Source organism: Elephantulus edwardii, unplaced genomic scaffold, assembly GCF_000299155.1.
Source record: "Elephantulus edwardii isolate Elephantulus edwardi_28Jun2011 unplaced genomic scaffold, EleEdw1.0 scaffold00410, whole genome shotgun sequence".
Taxonomy (NCBI): domain Eukaryota; kingdom Metazoa; phylum Chordata; class Mammalia; order Macroscelidea; family Macroscelididae; genus Elephantulus; species Elephantulus edwardii.
Genome location: NW_006400160.1, coordinates 638911 through 654130, shown reverse-complemented (window position 1 = coordinate 654130; position 15220 = coordinate 638911). Strand labels below are relative to the sequence as shown.

General features: G+C 50.1%; 1 protein-coding gene across 1 annotated transcript in view; it reads right to left on the bottom strand.

Moving 5' to 3' along the window:
- The window catches only part of LOC102876863 (glycogenin-2-like), a gene marked incomplete at its 5' end in the record, with an annotated part of 21767 nt that extends 15760 nt beyond the window's left edge, over nt 1-6007 (bottom strand). The window contains 4 exons of the mRNA XM_006902424.1: nt 784-910; nt 1280-1442; nt 3723-3897; nt 5865-6007. Coding sequence (XP_006902486.1) covers nt 784-910; nt 1280-1442; nt 3723-3897; nt 5865-6007 — 608 coding nt within the window. The remainder of the gene's footprint in view (nt 1-783; nt 911-1279; nt 1443-3722; nt 3898-5864) is intronic.
- Between the last annotated feature and the right edge of the window lie 9213 nt (nt 6008-15220).

The window sequence follows — 15220 nt, the reverse complement described above, 5'->3', positions numbered from 1 at the left end:
AGACGGCCTCCACTTTCCCCCTCTGAGCGGGTGGTGGGTTCAAACCCCTGACCTTGTGGTGACAGCTGAGTGTGTCCCCCCTGTGCCAGCAGGGCTCCTGAGAGTCTAGATACATAGTATCTCTCTAGTAGCCTCTCCTGAGAGTCTAGATACATAGTATCTCTCTAGTAGTCTCTCCTGAGAGTCTAGATACATAGTATCTCTCTAGTAGCCTCTGTGTGTCACTGTGCACACACACAGTGTGTAGGGAAGGCAGGTCTCTCCAAGAGTGGAGCAGGCATGAGATACAGTGTCACCAGCTGGGATTCATTGGTGTCTGACTCCCAGCGGCCCTGCAGGACAGATCAGAGCTGCCCCATGGGGTCTGCGAGGCTGTGAATCTTTCCAGAAGCAGACGGCCTCTTCCTTGTCCCTCGGAGCAGCTCATGGCTTTGAACTACTGACCTTTTTCTCAGCAGCTGAAGGCTTATTCCTCAGTGACACCAGGGCCTTATAGCTAACGTGCCCACTGACAGGGATGCCCTGCGGTGTGCACTCAGCATCCAAGGGTAACAGAAAAAGACAGAGTTTCCAGGGCACTTGGAGGTGACGAGGGAGAAAGGTCTGGCCGTCGCCTTTGGAATGTCAGAGCCCCTGGTAACCCCATAGAGCCCCACGTCCCTGTGTGCAGTGAGGGATGGCAGAATATCCCAGAGGAGGAGGATGTGAGGCTGGGGACTGCCTGGAAAGGAGGAGGTTCGGGGATCACACGGGGTGTGGGGTGGGCGCGGCCGGAGGACTCACCGTCTGAAAGCCGGGCTATACGTGTACGCCAGGCTGCTGCCCAGGTTATAGATAAAGGGCAGGTGCTTGTGGATATCCGCTGTGGACCAGTCACTGAAGAAGCTGTTTAGGAGACCTTGATCAGCTCCTGCAAAGGGACCCCAGCACAGGATTAGGACCGTGTGGTCCAGGGCCCAGAGCAGCCCTTCCACCCACCATCACGGACCCCACTGGACAGGAAGGGACAGGGCTCAGACCTGTGATACAAGGGGTCACCAAGAGTCAGAATCTACTGAAGAGCAACGAACATCAGTAACTGTAGAAGCTGGAATAGATCAAGAAGCTGGTTCTGTCTACACTTGAATTTCTAAGCCAGTAAGAGAATTCTGTTCAACAATGCCACCCCCTTTCGACCTCCTGTGTTTATTATCAGCACCGGTGGCATGGAAAGCAGCGAGGCATGGGTGAGACAGATACCAGATCCGTCTGCTCCGCACGCCTCCGAGCCCCTCCTCACCGTCAAAGCTTCCGTGGTCAGCGGCGTGCTGAAGCAGGCGGCCGTAGGTGCCCAGGGACGGCTGGAAGACGAAGACCCCACTGTTGAAGCAATCCGGCCAGCCGGGATCGGGGGCCGCCGACAGCTCCCTCCTGTCAAACAGCTCGTCGATGTTCGACAGCACCTGTGGACGTAGAAGAAGAGCGAGGTGGTCAGGAACAGGGCCCCACACACCTGTCAGCTCAGGTGCGTGGGGAAGAAACGGCACGAGAGCTTTAAGGGGCACCATTGATGGGAACCCACGTGCCATTTCTTCCTTCCTCTGGTCGGGAGCAGCCCTCAAGGCCCAGTGTTTTAAGCAAGTTGCCAAGTAAAATGTTGTTGTGTTATTGTTATGTGCCGTCGAGTCGTTTGTGACTCATAGAGACCCTATGCACAACAGCCCTAAACCCTGCTCTATCCTGCACCAACCGCACCGCCTCTGACACACCCATCCCGATTACCCCAGTCACCGAATCAATCCACCTCATAGAGGGTCTTCCCCTCCTGCGCTGTCCCTCCACCCTTCCCAAGCATGATGCCCCTCTCCAAGGACCCGTCCCTCCTGGCAACATGTCCAAAGTATGTCAGACGAAGCCCCAGAATCCTTGCCTCCAAGGAGCAGCTTGGTTTAATCCTCTCCAAGATGAATCTGTTTGCTTTCCTGGCAGTCCATGGTACATTCAGTACCCTTCTCCAGCACCACAGCTCAAAAGCATCCACTCTCCTTCTGTCCTCCCTAGTCATTGTCCAACTCTCTGATGCATAACAAGTGATTGCAAAGACCATGGCCTGTATCAGGTGCACCTTAGTCTCCAGAGAGACACCGTTGCTCCTGAGTACCTTAGAGAGGTCCCTAACAGCAGACTTTCCCATTGCGATACACTTTTTGATTTCCTGACTGCTGGTGCCAAGAGTGTTGACCGTGGAGCTAAGCAAACTGAAGCTGTGAACAATCTCAATCTCTTCGCCATCCATCCTGACGCTGCCAATTGGTCCAGTGGTGAGAATCTTTGTCTTCTTGACATTGAGCCTCAGTCCATACTGAAGGCTGCAGTCCTTGACCCTTCGCAGCAAGTGCATGAGGTCCTCCTCAGTTTCAGCAAGCAGGGTTGTGTCATCTGCAGAACGTAGATTGTTAATAGATCTTCCACCAATCCTGACCCCATATTTCTCCTCATAGAGCCCCTGCAGGAAAAAGATGGGCAGTCTCCTCTCCATGGGATATACAGCCTCAAAAACCCAATGGTGGGTCTGCTAGGAGTCAGTTCCTTTCAAATTAAAAAAAAAAAAACAAAACAAAAATCCACATCTCTTTTTGTTCCATAGTCAGGTCAGCCCATGGCAGGAATAAGCAGTTCCTACTTACTTAATGACCCACCGTAATGTTGTTGTTATGTGGCGTCAAGTATAACTCATTTCTCCATTAATCCTCCAAAACTAATTCTATGTGTGAATCTTTCCTTGTTGTTGTTGTTGTGATGTGTCATTGAGTCGTGTGCGACTCATAGCGACCCTATGTACAATAGGCCTAAACTCTGCTCTATCCTGTGCCAATCGCACTGTCTCCTACACACCTACGCCCATGATCCAAGTCACTGAATCAATCCATCTCATTGAGGGTCTTCCCCTCCTTCGCTGTCCCTCCACCCTCCCAAACATGATGTCCCTCTCCAAGGACCCGTCCCTCCTGGCAACATATCCAAACTATGTCAGACGAAGCCTCAGAATCCTTGCCTCCAAGGAGCAGCCTGGCTTCACCCTCTCCAGGATGAACCTGTTTGTTCTCTTAACAGTCCATGGTATATTCAACAATCTTCTCCAACACCACAGCTCAAAGGCATCAATTCATCGTCTGTCATCCTTAGGAGACCTGTTGCTGTCTTTTTAATTTTTTTATTCTTTCTTATTTCTTCCCTCCCTTTCCCTGTCTCCTTCCATCACTGATATTCTTTCTTTTCTTTCTCTTACTGTCTTTTTCTTTCTCTCTCTCTTTCTGTCTCTCTCTCTCTCTCTCCCTCCCTGTCTCCCTCAGTCTGTCTCTCTTTCTCTCTCCTTAGAAAATAGGCAGCTTTCCCCTACTAACTCCCCCCACCACACATTGTCTTCTGTCACATCAATTTCCACCCACATCTCAACAATCCCTCATGCAGCAGGAATCAATTATTGTCCTTGTGATTTTAATTTTTTTTTAAGCCCCTCTCCTTTCAGGACGACGATAGCAGGCTTGTATTCTGAGGCAGTTCTAGGTGCATTTGAACCTCTGATCTCTTCCCTGATAAGCAGGTACTTGGCCGTAGGCACCACACTTCAGAGGCACTCCTGGGGTGTACTTTATTCTGTGGGTACCTCCAGCCAGGAAGGGCCTGTGCCCTGGTCTTGGAAGAGCCCCAGGGCTGTCCAGCGTCCTTCCCCCAGGGCTCACCAGCGTGTCCGCATCCAGGAAGACACACTTGCTGTACTGAGTAAGCATCCAGCCGTGCAGCTTGGTCAGGCTGACGCCCAGGTCTGGTCTCTTGAGCAAAGCCAGGTGTGTGTAGTCCGCGCTGTCTATGGGGTGCACCTGGATGACCTCGTCAAAGACTCTCGAGAGGACGTTCCTGCAGAGAGAGGTATGCAGGGCTGGGCTAGAGGAATACACACACACACACACACACACATCAAACATAAAGCATTGAATCTGTCTTGCTACTCTAATTTCACTGTGGTTGTTTATAAGAGGTACCATCGAGTCAAGTATGACTCCTAGCAACTCTGTGAGCCCTGTCCTGTCCTGACCCTCTCTGACATGTTCCAGTCCATGTCTGTGGTCACTCTGTCCATCTGTCTCATGGAGGGCCTTCCTCTCTGTCTCTGACCCTCCACCTTCCCCAGCAGGATGTCCTTCTCCCAAGACTGTCCCCTCTTGAACCCATGTCCAAAGGCTGTGAGACCAAGTCTCGCCATCCTGGCCTCCAAAAGGCACCCTGGTTGCCCTTTTTCCAAGATATTTATTATCTGTTTGTACTTTTGGCAGGCCACGGATACCATGGCTTGTGGCAGGCACACCTTAGTCTCTACTCTGACAGCCTTGCTCTGTAGAAGTCTCTGGTAACAGTGAGTTTAGTCTTATATTTGCTGCAAAAGACTTTAAATAGTTAAATCTCGGCACTCTGGTGGCCTATTGGCAAGAAGCTGCACTGTAATCCCAGAGGTACGCGGTTTGAATCCACCAGATGCTCTGCTGGAGAAGGAGGGGCGATCTCCTCCTGTACCTGTCAGATCCGATTTGACGGTACACACAAAAAAGAATATTAATTAAAAAAAAGAAAGTTTACATTTTTAAGAGTTAAATACTTGGATGGTGACTAGAAGTGGGAAGGGAAAGAGAAAGAAAAAAATTTAAAAGCCCCAATAATATAAAAATGCAATACAATGTCATCAAGTTAATGATTTCGTTTTATTTGGATCCAAAATGAACACCCATGGTGGTCAGTAAAGAAATCAAAAGATGTTTTGCATGGGGCCAATCTGGTGTCAAGGACTTTTCCAAAGTGATTCAAAGCAAAGAGATATGGCTACATATTTCAGTGTGGAATACACGTGTCTATGAAATAATTTTGTACATAAGATGTCTAACAGCGCCATCCACAGTAACCCAACGTGCTGCACACCTGTCTACAGGTGCGTCTATCCTCTACCTGTGACCTGCCTGTACAGTGGAATAGTATTTGACAATAAACAGGATGGACAAACTCTCTCTCTCTCTCTCTCTCTCTCTCTCACACACACACACACACACACACACACACACACACACACATTGTCACTCATTGCAGTTATACAGAGTCAAGATAGCAAACTATAACTGTCAATGATTCTCAGAAGAGAAATAGTGTATTTTTTATTTGTTTTAAAGGCACATTCATCAGGACAATGCCTGAGAGTTCTTAAGAGTGTTAGGTGAACTTGTATGAGGTGGAGAAGTCAGGTGGGACACCCGAAATGTTACCTGAGCAGGACACCTGTCATCTTACCTGAGCAGGTGGGACCCCTGACATCTCACCTGAGCAGGTGGGACACCTGTCATCTTACCTGAGTGGGTGGGACCTCTGTCATCTTACTTGAGCAGGTGGAACCCCTGACCTCTTACCTGAGCAGGTGGGTTCCCTGTCATTTTACCTGGGTGGGTGGGACACCTTTCATCTTACCTGATCAGGTGGGACCCCTGTCATCTTACGTGAGCAAGTGGGACATTCAACATCTTACCTGATCAGGTGAGATCGCTGTCATCTCACCTGAGAAAGTGGGACACCTGTCATCTTACCTGATCAGGTGGGACACCTGTCATCTTACCTGATCAGGTGGGACACCTGTCATCTTACCTGAGCAGGTGGGACACCTGTCATCTTACCTGATCAGGTGGGAACCCTGAAATCTTACCTGAGCAGGTGGGACACCTGTCATCTTATGTGAGCAAGTGTGACATTTGACATCTTACCTGATCAGGTGAGACCGCTGTCATCGTACCTGAGGAGGTGGGACACCCGTCATTTTACCTGATCAAGTGGGACCCCTGTTATCTTACCTGAGCGGGTGGGACACCTGGGGTGTGATCAGCACCACCAGCCTCCTGGTGGCCCTGTGGTTCCGCAGTGACTGTCCGAGGACCAGCGCCCCCTGGCAGTACACATCATTGGTGGCCAGCGTGACGAAGGCCTGGTCAGCTACTGTGAGGTGGACAAAGACACAAGGTCACACTCCCGAGGAGCTCACGGGGTGGACGGGGTGAAGGGAGCCTTTGCTCTCTCTCTCCCCTCTCAGATTTTAGTACAATTCTCGGGTGCTGGACTTCAGCACACTACAACACTGAAACCCTGTAACGTCACGGGATACGATGGTACAATGCAAGCTACAATGTCCCACAACCGTGCCACACAATGCCGCAACATGATACCCTGTAACTCTGAAACACAGTCCTGTAATTCTCTACCGCGACAGTACCTCACAAGACCACAGCACAATACCACTCTACAAGATCCCATTACCATACATACAGTTTATCAAATATTTCATTGCAACAACATGAAGATACACAACAAAGGCTCACTACACCAGCACAGCAGACGCGATGCAATGCACCACAACCCCGTTCTACAGCACAACACAGCGCCTTACGACTGTTCTGTCCTGCATGGTCTCTGGGGGTCAGACACAAATGAATCCCAGCTAGTGACACTGTATCTCACACCTGGTCGACTCTAGGAGAGACCTGCCTTCCCTCCACACTGTGTGTGTACAGTGACACACAGAGGCTACTAGAGAGATACTATGTATCTAGACTCTCAGGAGAGGCTACTAGAGAGATACTCTGTATCTAGACCCTCAGGAGAGGCTACGAGAGAGATACTATGTATCTAGACTCTCAGGAGCCCTGCTGGCACAGGGGGGACACACTCAGCTGTCACCACAAGGTCAGGGGTTTGAACCCACCAGCCGCTTCCAGGGAGAAAGTTGAGGCCGCCTGCTTCTGGAAAGATTCACAGCCTCGGAGACACTATGGGGCATTTCTGCTTTGCCTGGCCCATGAAAAAGCCCACTGCCCTCAAGTGGAACCCGGCTTGTGGGGCTTTTTCTGAGGCTGTAAACCCTTCCAGGGGCAGACATAGTCCTGCCACATTATTTTCCAGTGACCAAGAAAATTCCCTACGGCTTCGAAGTCTTTCACCACACACTTAGCTTCCAAGGACTTTTTTCCCCAGTTAAGGGACAATTAGGAAATTTCTACCCCCACTCCCCGCGACATGCTGGAACCCACAGCTGCCCCGACCAGCTCATGGGACAATTCTATGCCTACTACCTCAACTCAGGGGTCCCTTCTAGTTCCCCAGACCAAGGAGTGGGGGTCAGGGACACCTCCGAAAGGCAAACTATGGGGCTTTGGAGTTTACGCACGGGCCTCCAGGTTTGGGGACGCGCACAGGACTGCACTGGGGCCAGGAAGGGGGCGTTTCAGACTCACCCAACATGTTCTTGGCGCCTACGCTCTGGGCGCGCGGGATGTGGACGTGCTGGGCCTCTCCGGTGGTGTGGAGGGGCCTGTAAGGGACAGCGTGGCTGCAGAGCGCACTCCTGCGAGACCCTCGACTTCAAACCCTTCCAGCACCTCCTCGCCTGGGCACCTCATGCCAGAGATCCTTCCTGTGTCAGATCTCCCCCAACCCTCTGCCCAGCCCGAGACCCTCGCTCGGGTCCCTGGGCACAGACACAACCTCTGTCCCTGGAGACCTCCCAGCACGAGACCAAACCCTGGGTTTCTGCCCATGCCGCGACACCACACCAGCTCCCCTCTGCGCCCGGACGCCCCTGAAGGTGCCCCAGGCGTCGCACGCCCCAGAGTGCCGAGCTGTGGCTCCCAGCTCCCCGCCCCACGCCTCGCCGCGGCCACCCCTCAGCCTCCCCAGCCAGGACAGAGCTGCCCGAGCTGGTCCTCTCCAGAGGGCGCACGCCTAGAGCCAACCCTGCTTCCCATGCGAAGCTTCAAGAATGACACCGAGCTTTTGCGGGCGCTCCAGACACCTCCGCGTTCGGCGCCCCCCCCGTCCCAGGAACCTCACCCCCACACCACGTACCCCTCACCTGCAGGGCTCCGCAGCCTCTGTCAGGGCCCCCGGCCACGCCTCGCGATTGGCGGGCCACCCCTCCCCGGAAGCGCGCCCCGCCTACTTGGCGAGGGGTCCTGGTCCCCCGCCGCGTCCCCGCCCCCCACCCCAGGGGGAGGGGAGGACCGGCCAGTCCTCTCGCGCCCCGCCCCCCGCCTGTCCAGTGGCCCTCGCCACTGTCTCTGTTGGGACATTTAACCTTTACTTGGCCATCTCCCCCCCACCCCCGCCCCGCAAAGTCAATGTTTGCTTCTGGGCACGAGGCCAGGGCTGCTGCCAGGCGAGAGGCCACGCTCCAAACGTGCTGGGGCCAGTCAGGACCGCAGGGCTTGGGCACGTGATCTCCATGGTCAGGGGAGGGGGGCGAGGAAAGAGTGAAGGGGCGTGAGAATGTGTGTGCGCGTGCTCGTGCCCCCCCTGTGTCCCACCGTGTGTGTGTGTGTGTGTGTGTGTGTGTGTGTGCGCGCGCGCGCGCGCAAGGGCGCACGAGCACAGCTGGAGGCAATGAATGAAGGATGCATGCATGCGTGCGACGCACACGGCCTGGGGTGCGCGGGTGTGTGAGTGTGAAACAAATGTCTATGTGACTGAGTGAGGGACTGAGGGGGTGAATGAATGAATGAGCTGATGGATCCCTGAGCGACAGTCGGAGGGACTGAAGCGAGAGCAGTGCGGGCGTGGATGCACGAAGAGACTGTGGCTTCATGCGTGAACAAATGACCCCGGGGAGAAATGCACGAGCGAGTGACTGTGAGATTAAATGGAGCTGGGGGGAATGCATGACTAAATGACGACAGCAGGACTGAAGGAATGAATTGATGTCTGCAGGAGTGAGTGATGGGGAAATGAATGACTGCGGGGAAGGTAGGGGGTCGCTGACAGAGAAAATGCATGAACAGATGACTGCAGGAATCAATGAGGGAGTGTGGGAGTAAACGAATGCGTCAGTGACGACAGGAGTGAATGAATTCCTGACATCACCAGCAGCCAGGATTTCAGAAGACAGATTCTCTGCTGTCAGGCACCTCTCCGGAGTCCTGAAGAGCAACGATGTCATTCTAGAGACTAAGGTGCGCCTGATCTAGGGTTTGTGCCATCACTGGTTATGCATTGATGAGCTGGACAATGACTAAGGGTGACAGAAGAATCAATGCCCTGGAGCTGTGGTGCTGGAGAAAAGTATTGAACATACTGCGGACCGAGAACAAACAGGTTCATCCTAGAGAGTGTGAAACCAGGCTGCTCCTTGGAGGCAAGGATTCTGAAGCTTCGTCTGACATACTTTGGACGTGCTGCAAGGAGGGACCAGCCCTTGGAGAAGGACGTCAAGCTTGGGAAGGTGGAGGGACAGTGCAAGAGAGGAAGACCCTGGATGAGATGGATTGACTCAGTGACTGGGGTCATCGGGGTAGGTGTGTCAGAGACAATGAGGTTGGCTCAGGGTAGAGCAGGGTTTAAGGCTGCTGTCCACAGGGTGGCTAGAAATCACGAGTGACTTGATGACACATGAACAATTTGAGGAAGGAAGGAATGAGTGAATGAATGGACAAGTGGCTGAGAGAAAGTGTGGGGGAATGAATGAGGGGACAGATGGGAAATGGACTTGAGGAGACGCAGCTCACCCTGAGATAGTGTGTCCATGTCCCCCTCTGTCCAGCGTCCCTGCACTGTCCCATTGCATGGAAGGAAGGGGTCCAGGAGGTCAGCCCTCTGGGGAGAAGCCCGCTTTACATGAGGAATTTCTGTAGCCAGTGGACAGAGAGCACTGTGGTAAGGCCGCTGTTCCAGCCAGGACAGGGGGAAGTTCAATCAGGGGTGGCTGAGGGAGGAGACAGATCTCCCGGCCAGCCAGGGCCAAAGGCACGTGCTTGGCCAGTGGGTGGAAGGGTGGCCGGACATTTCACAACTGTCCAGCTCCCTGGCCATCCACTGCCGGAAATACTTTCCAGATCCCCGTGAGGCCCTGGGACGAGAGACAGCCTTGCTGACGTCGGAGGGACCTAGGCGGAAAGCACAGGTGACCAGCGAGATGTTGGCCTGTGTTTTATTGCTGGTGCAAAGGCATTAGACGGTGTGGATCATCATAAAATTACAGATAATATTAGGAAGAATGGGAGTCGCAGAAGACTTCACTGTGCTCACGTGGCATCTGTGCAGAGATCAAGAAACAGAAGCCTTCAAGGAAAACAAGGAGACACTGATGTAGTTGTTGTGTGTCCTGGAGTCTCTGACACCCCCCATGACCCCAGTCACTGAGTCAATCCATCTCATCCAGGGTCTTCCCCTCCTGCGCTGTCCCTCCACCCTCCCAAGCATGAAATCCCTCTTCAAGGACTGGTCTCTCCTTGCAACATGTCCAGAGTATATCAGAGGAAGCATCAGAATCCTTGCCTTCAAGGAGCAGCCTGGTTTCACTCTCTCCAGGATGAATATGTTTATTCTCTCCATCCATAGTATATTCAATACTCTTCTCCAGCACCACAGCTCGAAGGCATCAATTCTCCTTCTATCCTCCCTAGTCATTGTCCAGCTGTCTGATGCTTAGGAAATAATTACAAAGCTCATTGACTAAATCAGGTGCACCTTAGTCTCTCGAGTAACATCATTGCTCTTCAATATTCTGGAGCAGTCGCTGAGAGTAGATTTTCACTGAGACTCATAGGGACTCTTTGTACAACGGATCTAAACCTTGGCCTGCCCCATCCTCACCCTCTCTGATACACTCAAGACCACGGCCACAGTCACCGGCCCTGGCGTGGCTGCATGAGAGGTGATTTGCGTGGAAGCCCCAGGCCCATGTGGAGAGGGGAGGGTGCCAGAAACACTTTTCACCTGAGACCAGGCCCCTCCTTGCCCTCTCCCAGAACTTCTGCTCCACAACCTTGCAAAATGCCTGTGGCTTTGCCAAACACAGCTGAGTTTCACCCAACAAAAAAAAAGCATTTTAAACTCATACTCTAAGAAATACAATGAAACAAAATGGCCTGGTCCAATTTGGAACGCAATTAGATGTCATGTTCAGGTGTAAAGGAAATGTTCTGTAAGTAAACAAATAAAATAAAATGTGAGATGGGAATTTGGCGTGTTAATTAAGTTGGGTTTGGGCTTTTGTGACCTGGCCCAGAGCCTCCTCAGGATCTGCTGTCTGGTCTGGTCTTTGACACGGCAGGCTTAGATGTGATCAGGTTTCTCAAAAAGTAATCAGGCCTGGGGGCAGGGGGGAGGGTGGGCCCTTGCAATGTTCTTGACATTTTCCCTCCAAAGATGGGGAATATTAGGGTGGAGTTCAGCTTTTTGGTTCATATAGTTGCTGTGCGTCATGTCTGATGGACTGATAGATGATGAAGAAACTGAGATTGTTGACAGCTTCAGTTTGCTTGGCTCTACAATCAACACTCTTGATACCAGCAGCCAGGAAATCAAGAAACAAATTGCATTGGGAAAGTCTGCTGTTAGGGACCTCTCCAAAGTACTGAAGAGCAATGATGTCAGTCTGGAGACTAGGGTGCACCTGATGCAGGCCATGGTCTTTGCAATCACTTGCTATGCATCAGAGATCTGGACAATGACTAGGGAGGATAGAAGGAGAATTGATGCCTTTGAGCTGGGGTGCTGGAGAAGAGTATTGAATATACCATGGACTGCTAGGAGAACAAACAGGTTCATCCTGGAGAGGGTTAAAGCGGGCTGCTCCTTGGAGGCAAAGATTCTGAAGCTTCATCTGACATACTTTGGACATGTTGCAATGAGGGACCAGTCCTTGGAGAGGGACGTCATGCTTAGGAGGGTGGAGGGGACAGCACAGGAGAGTAAGACCCTCAATGAGATGGATTGACTCAGTGACTAGAGTAATGGGGGTAGTCGTGTTGGAGACAATGAGATTGGCACAGGATAGAGCAGAGTTTAGGGCTGCTGTACATGGGGTGGCTATGAGTTGCAGGTAACTCGATGGCACATAACAACAACAACAACAGCAATCACAACCCCACAAAAGTAGAGACGTGTGACACAATTCCCTAGGAATCTTTGCAATAAAACTAATACCAGATTCTCTCTTTCTCTGGGTGGGTGTGTGTGTGTGTGTGTGTGTGAAATCCACCAGCTGCTTCACAGGAGAAAGATGGGCTATCATCCTGTGTGATTTCCAGCCTCTGAAAATCCCCTGGAGAGCCAGCTAGGAGTCAGTTCTGCCTCGAAGACAATAAATAAGCTTTGAGATTCTGAAGCTCTCAAAGTGAGGCAGGATAGACCCCATATTGCCTGGTCCTATTAGGATGCCATGGATTGATCAAGTATAATCAGATACATAGACACTCAAGCTAATTGGTGCTCACCCAGGAGAGAAAATATTGACTCTGAACTTCGGGGTAGGGCTCTAGAAGGATCTGGAAAAGGATCCTGGTGGTGGTAGAGCTACAAAGAGACATTTGGTAACTGCCACAGGATTTGTAGAGGTTGAGCAATTCACTTAGTGAATGAATGAGGATTGTTTTCTATGCAGTCGCCTGTAGCTCGCGGCTTCCCCCCTGTGGTGGCAGCGCAGAACTGCAGCCCACAGGGCACCCAGTGGCTGCCCTCCAGGCAAGCGAGGTGCATAAACTCCTATGTATGTGACAGAGAGAAAGACACAAAGCGCGCATTTCATTCCATAACGTGAAGTGCAGTCCACACAGCATCTGAAAGACCCTCCGTCCCTTTGTGCTTGCAAAGGTGGAGGGACAGAGAGAGAGAAGAAAGAAGAGAGAGAGAGAGGAAGACCCCCCCACGAGACAGATGGGTTCAGTGACCACAGCCATGAGCTGGAGTGTGTCAGAGAGGGTGCAAATGGGGCAGGACAGGGCTTAGATCTTCTTCGTAGGGTCGTTATGAGTCATACTCGACTCCAGAACACCTCATAACCACATATTCTATGAATTCCTTTTCTCCTCCACACTTTCTCATAACCACCCTAGATGGATTCTGTGTGGAAATGTTTCTTTAGCTTTTTCTCTTATTGGCTTTTTTTTTGTACAAGCATTCATGCACACTGTGGTTTTATTTTATTTTATTATTTTGTGTGCATGTACCGTCAAATCAGATCTGACTGGTACAGAAGGAGATTGTCCCTCCTTTCCCAGCAGAGCATCTGGTGGATTTGAACCGTGTGCCTCTGGGATTGCAGTGCAGCTTCTTGCCACTAGGCCACCAGAGCTCCCTTTGTGTTTTCTTTATGTCTGCAATATTGTATCCCATCATTCATACACATTGTAACTGTTGTTGATTGCTGTCAAGTCGAGCATGACTCACAGCGACCCTATAAACAAAAGCTTGAAGTCCAGTCTACAACTACTGACAGTTATCAATGTTCATAGAGTTTTCGGAGGCACGTGGTTTAGGAAGGGGATGCCACTTCTGCTTCTAAAAATAGTTACTTATAAAGTATTGGTCAATGGTGCAACCACTGTGGAAAGCGGTACGGCACTTTCTCAAAAAGTTACAAATAGAGATACCATTTGACCCAGCAATTCCACTACTGGGAATATACCACCAAGAGACCATAACTGACACCCAAGCAGATATAGGCACAACCATGTTTATTGTGGCTTTGCTCACAATAGCAAGGAGCTGGAAACAACCCAAGTGCCCATCAACAAATGGATAGAGAAGCTGTGGTCTAATCACACAATGGAATACTACGCTGCACTGAAAAACAAGGAACTCATGCCATATTATTAAAAATGGGTGACCCTGGAGGACATTATGCTGAATGAAGTATCTCAGTCACAAAAGGACAAATACCGCATGGTGCTACTGTTGTAAAACAGGAGTGACATAGGGGCTGAGGGGAGATTGAGAAAGATGGGTTCAATAATGTACACTGCACTGAAATGGATGAGGGAGAAAACTGTTTAAAAGGGATATTTGATTAGGTATTTTTGTCATGGTAGGAGTCCAGAATGAAGGCTGCATAGTGGAGTGGACTGGGGGGGGAGGGAATGTAAAACAATGAAATAATTTTTCTCTTACTTTTCTAAGACGGAGTGCACTGGGGGTGAAGGTTGGGAGAGGAGAAAAATGCAACAATTAATTAGTGGAAATCCAAAGTTTCTGTAAATTTTCATTGACATGAATAATAAATTTTAAAAATAAAAATAAAAAAACCCCTTTTGGTCAAAACCTCCCAAACTATTGGTCCATGCCTTTTATTCACCTTCTCTTACTGAGTTTCTTTCACTTTTGAATGTTGGTTTTTTTTTCTGCTTTTACCATCAAATTGGATCTGACTGGTACAGGAGGAGATTGTTCATCCTTCTCCAGCAGAGCATGTGGTGGATTTGAACTAAGTACCTCTACAATCGCAGTGCAGCTTCTTGCCACTAAGCCACCAGAGCTTCCTAGTGTTTATTTCACTTTTTATCATAGTTTATATATGCATTGTGTGAACTTTTGTGGCTGGCTAAGTGGTCAGCATAAATAACCTTTAGATGTATTGATATTATGTAGCAGTTCATAATTGTCCATTATTTTTCAATGTTGCACAGTACTCAGTTGGGTGACTGTATCATCATGTCTCTAAGCATTCATTTGTGGGTGAGCACAGGGGTTATTTAATCCCTGGGCCAGCAGGGCTCCTGAGAGTCTAGATACATAGTACCTCTCTAGTAGCCTCTCCTGAGAGTCTAGATACATAGTATCTCTCTAGTAGCCTCTGTGTGTCACTGTACACACACAGTGTGGAGGTCTCTCAGAGAGTGGACCAGGTGAGAGATACATTATCACCAGTAATTAATTTGTTGTTTCTATATCTTCTCTATTGGGGAAATTGCAGCCACAAACATAGGTGTGTATATATCTTTTGGTTTCTCAATTTTATTTCTTTCTTTAGGATATATACATATACACATCTAGTGTACTGGAGACTTGGAACCAACCCATAGCTGACCCTCTAGACATTTTTCTTTCTTTTTTTTCAATTATTTTTAAATTTTACTTTATTCTTTTGTGTGTATGTACCGTCAAATCAGATCTGACTGGTACAGGAGATTGCCACTGCTTCTCCAGCAAAGCATCTGGTAGATTTGAACCACATACCTCTGGGATTGCAATGCATCTAGCAGGTTTTCAAAGGCAGTTTATCACACAGGAGGAGATTGCCTATCATTCTCTCACAGAGCCTCGAACCGTATGCCTTCGACATTGCAGTGCAGATTCTTGCCATGAAGCCACCAGAATTCCAGATGTATCCCTAGTAGCAGAATAGCTGGATAAGATGATATTTTTATAGAAAAAAAATTTTTTTAAA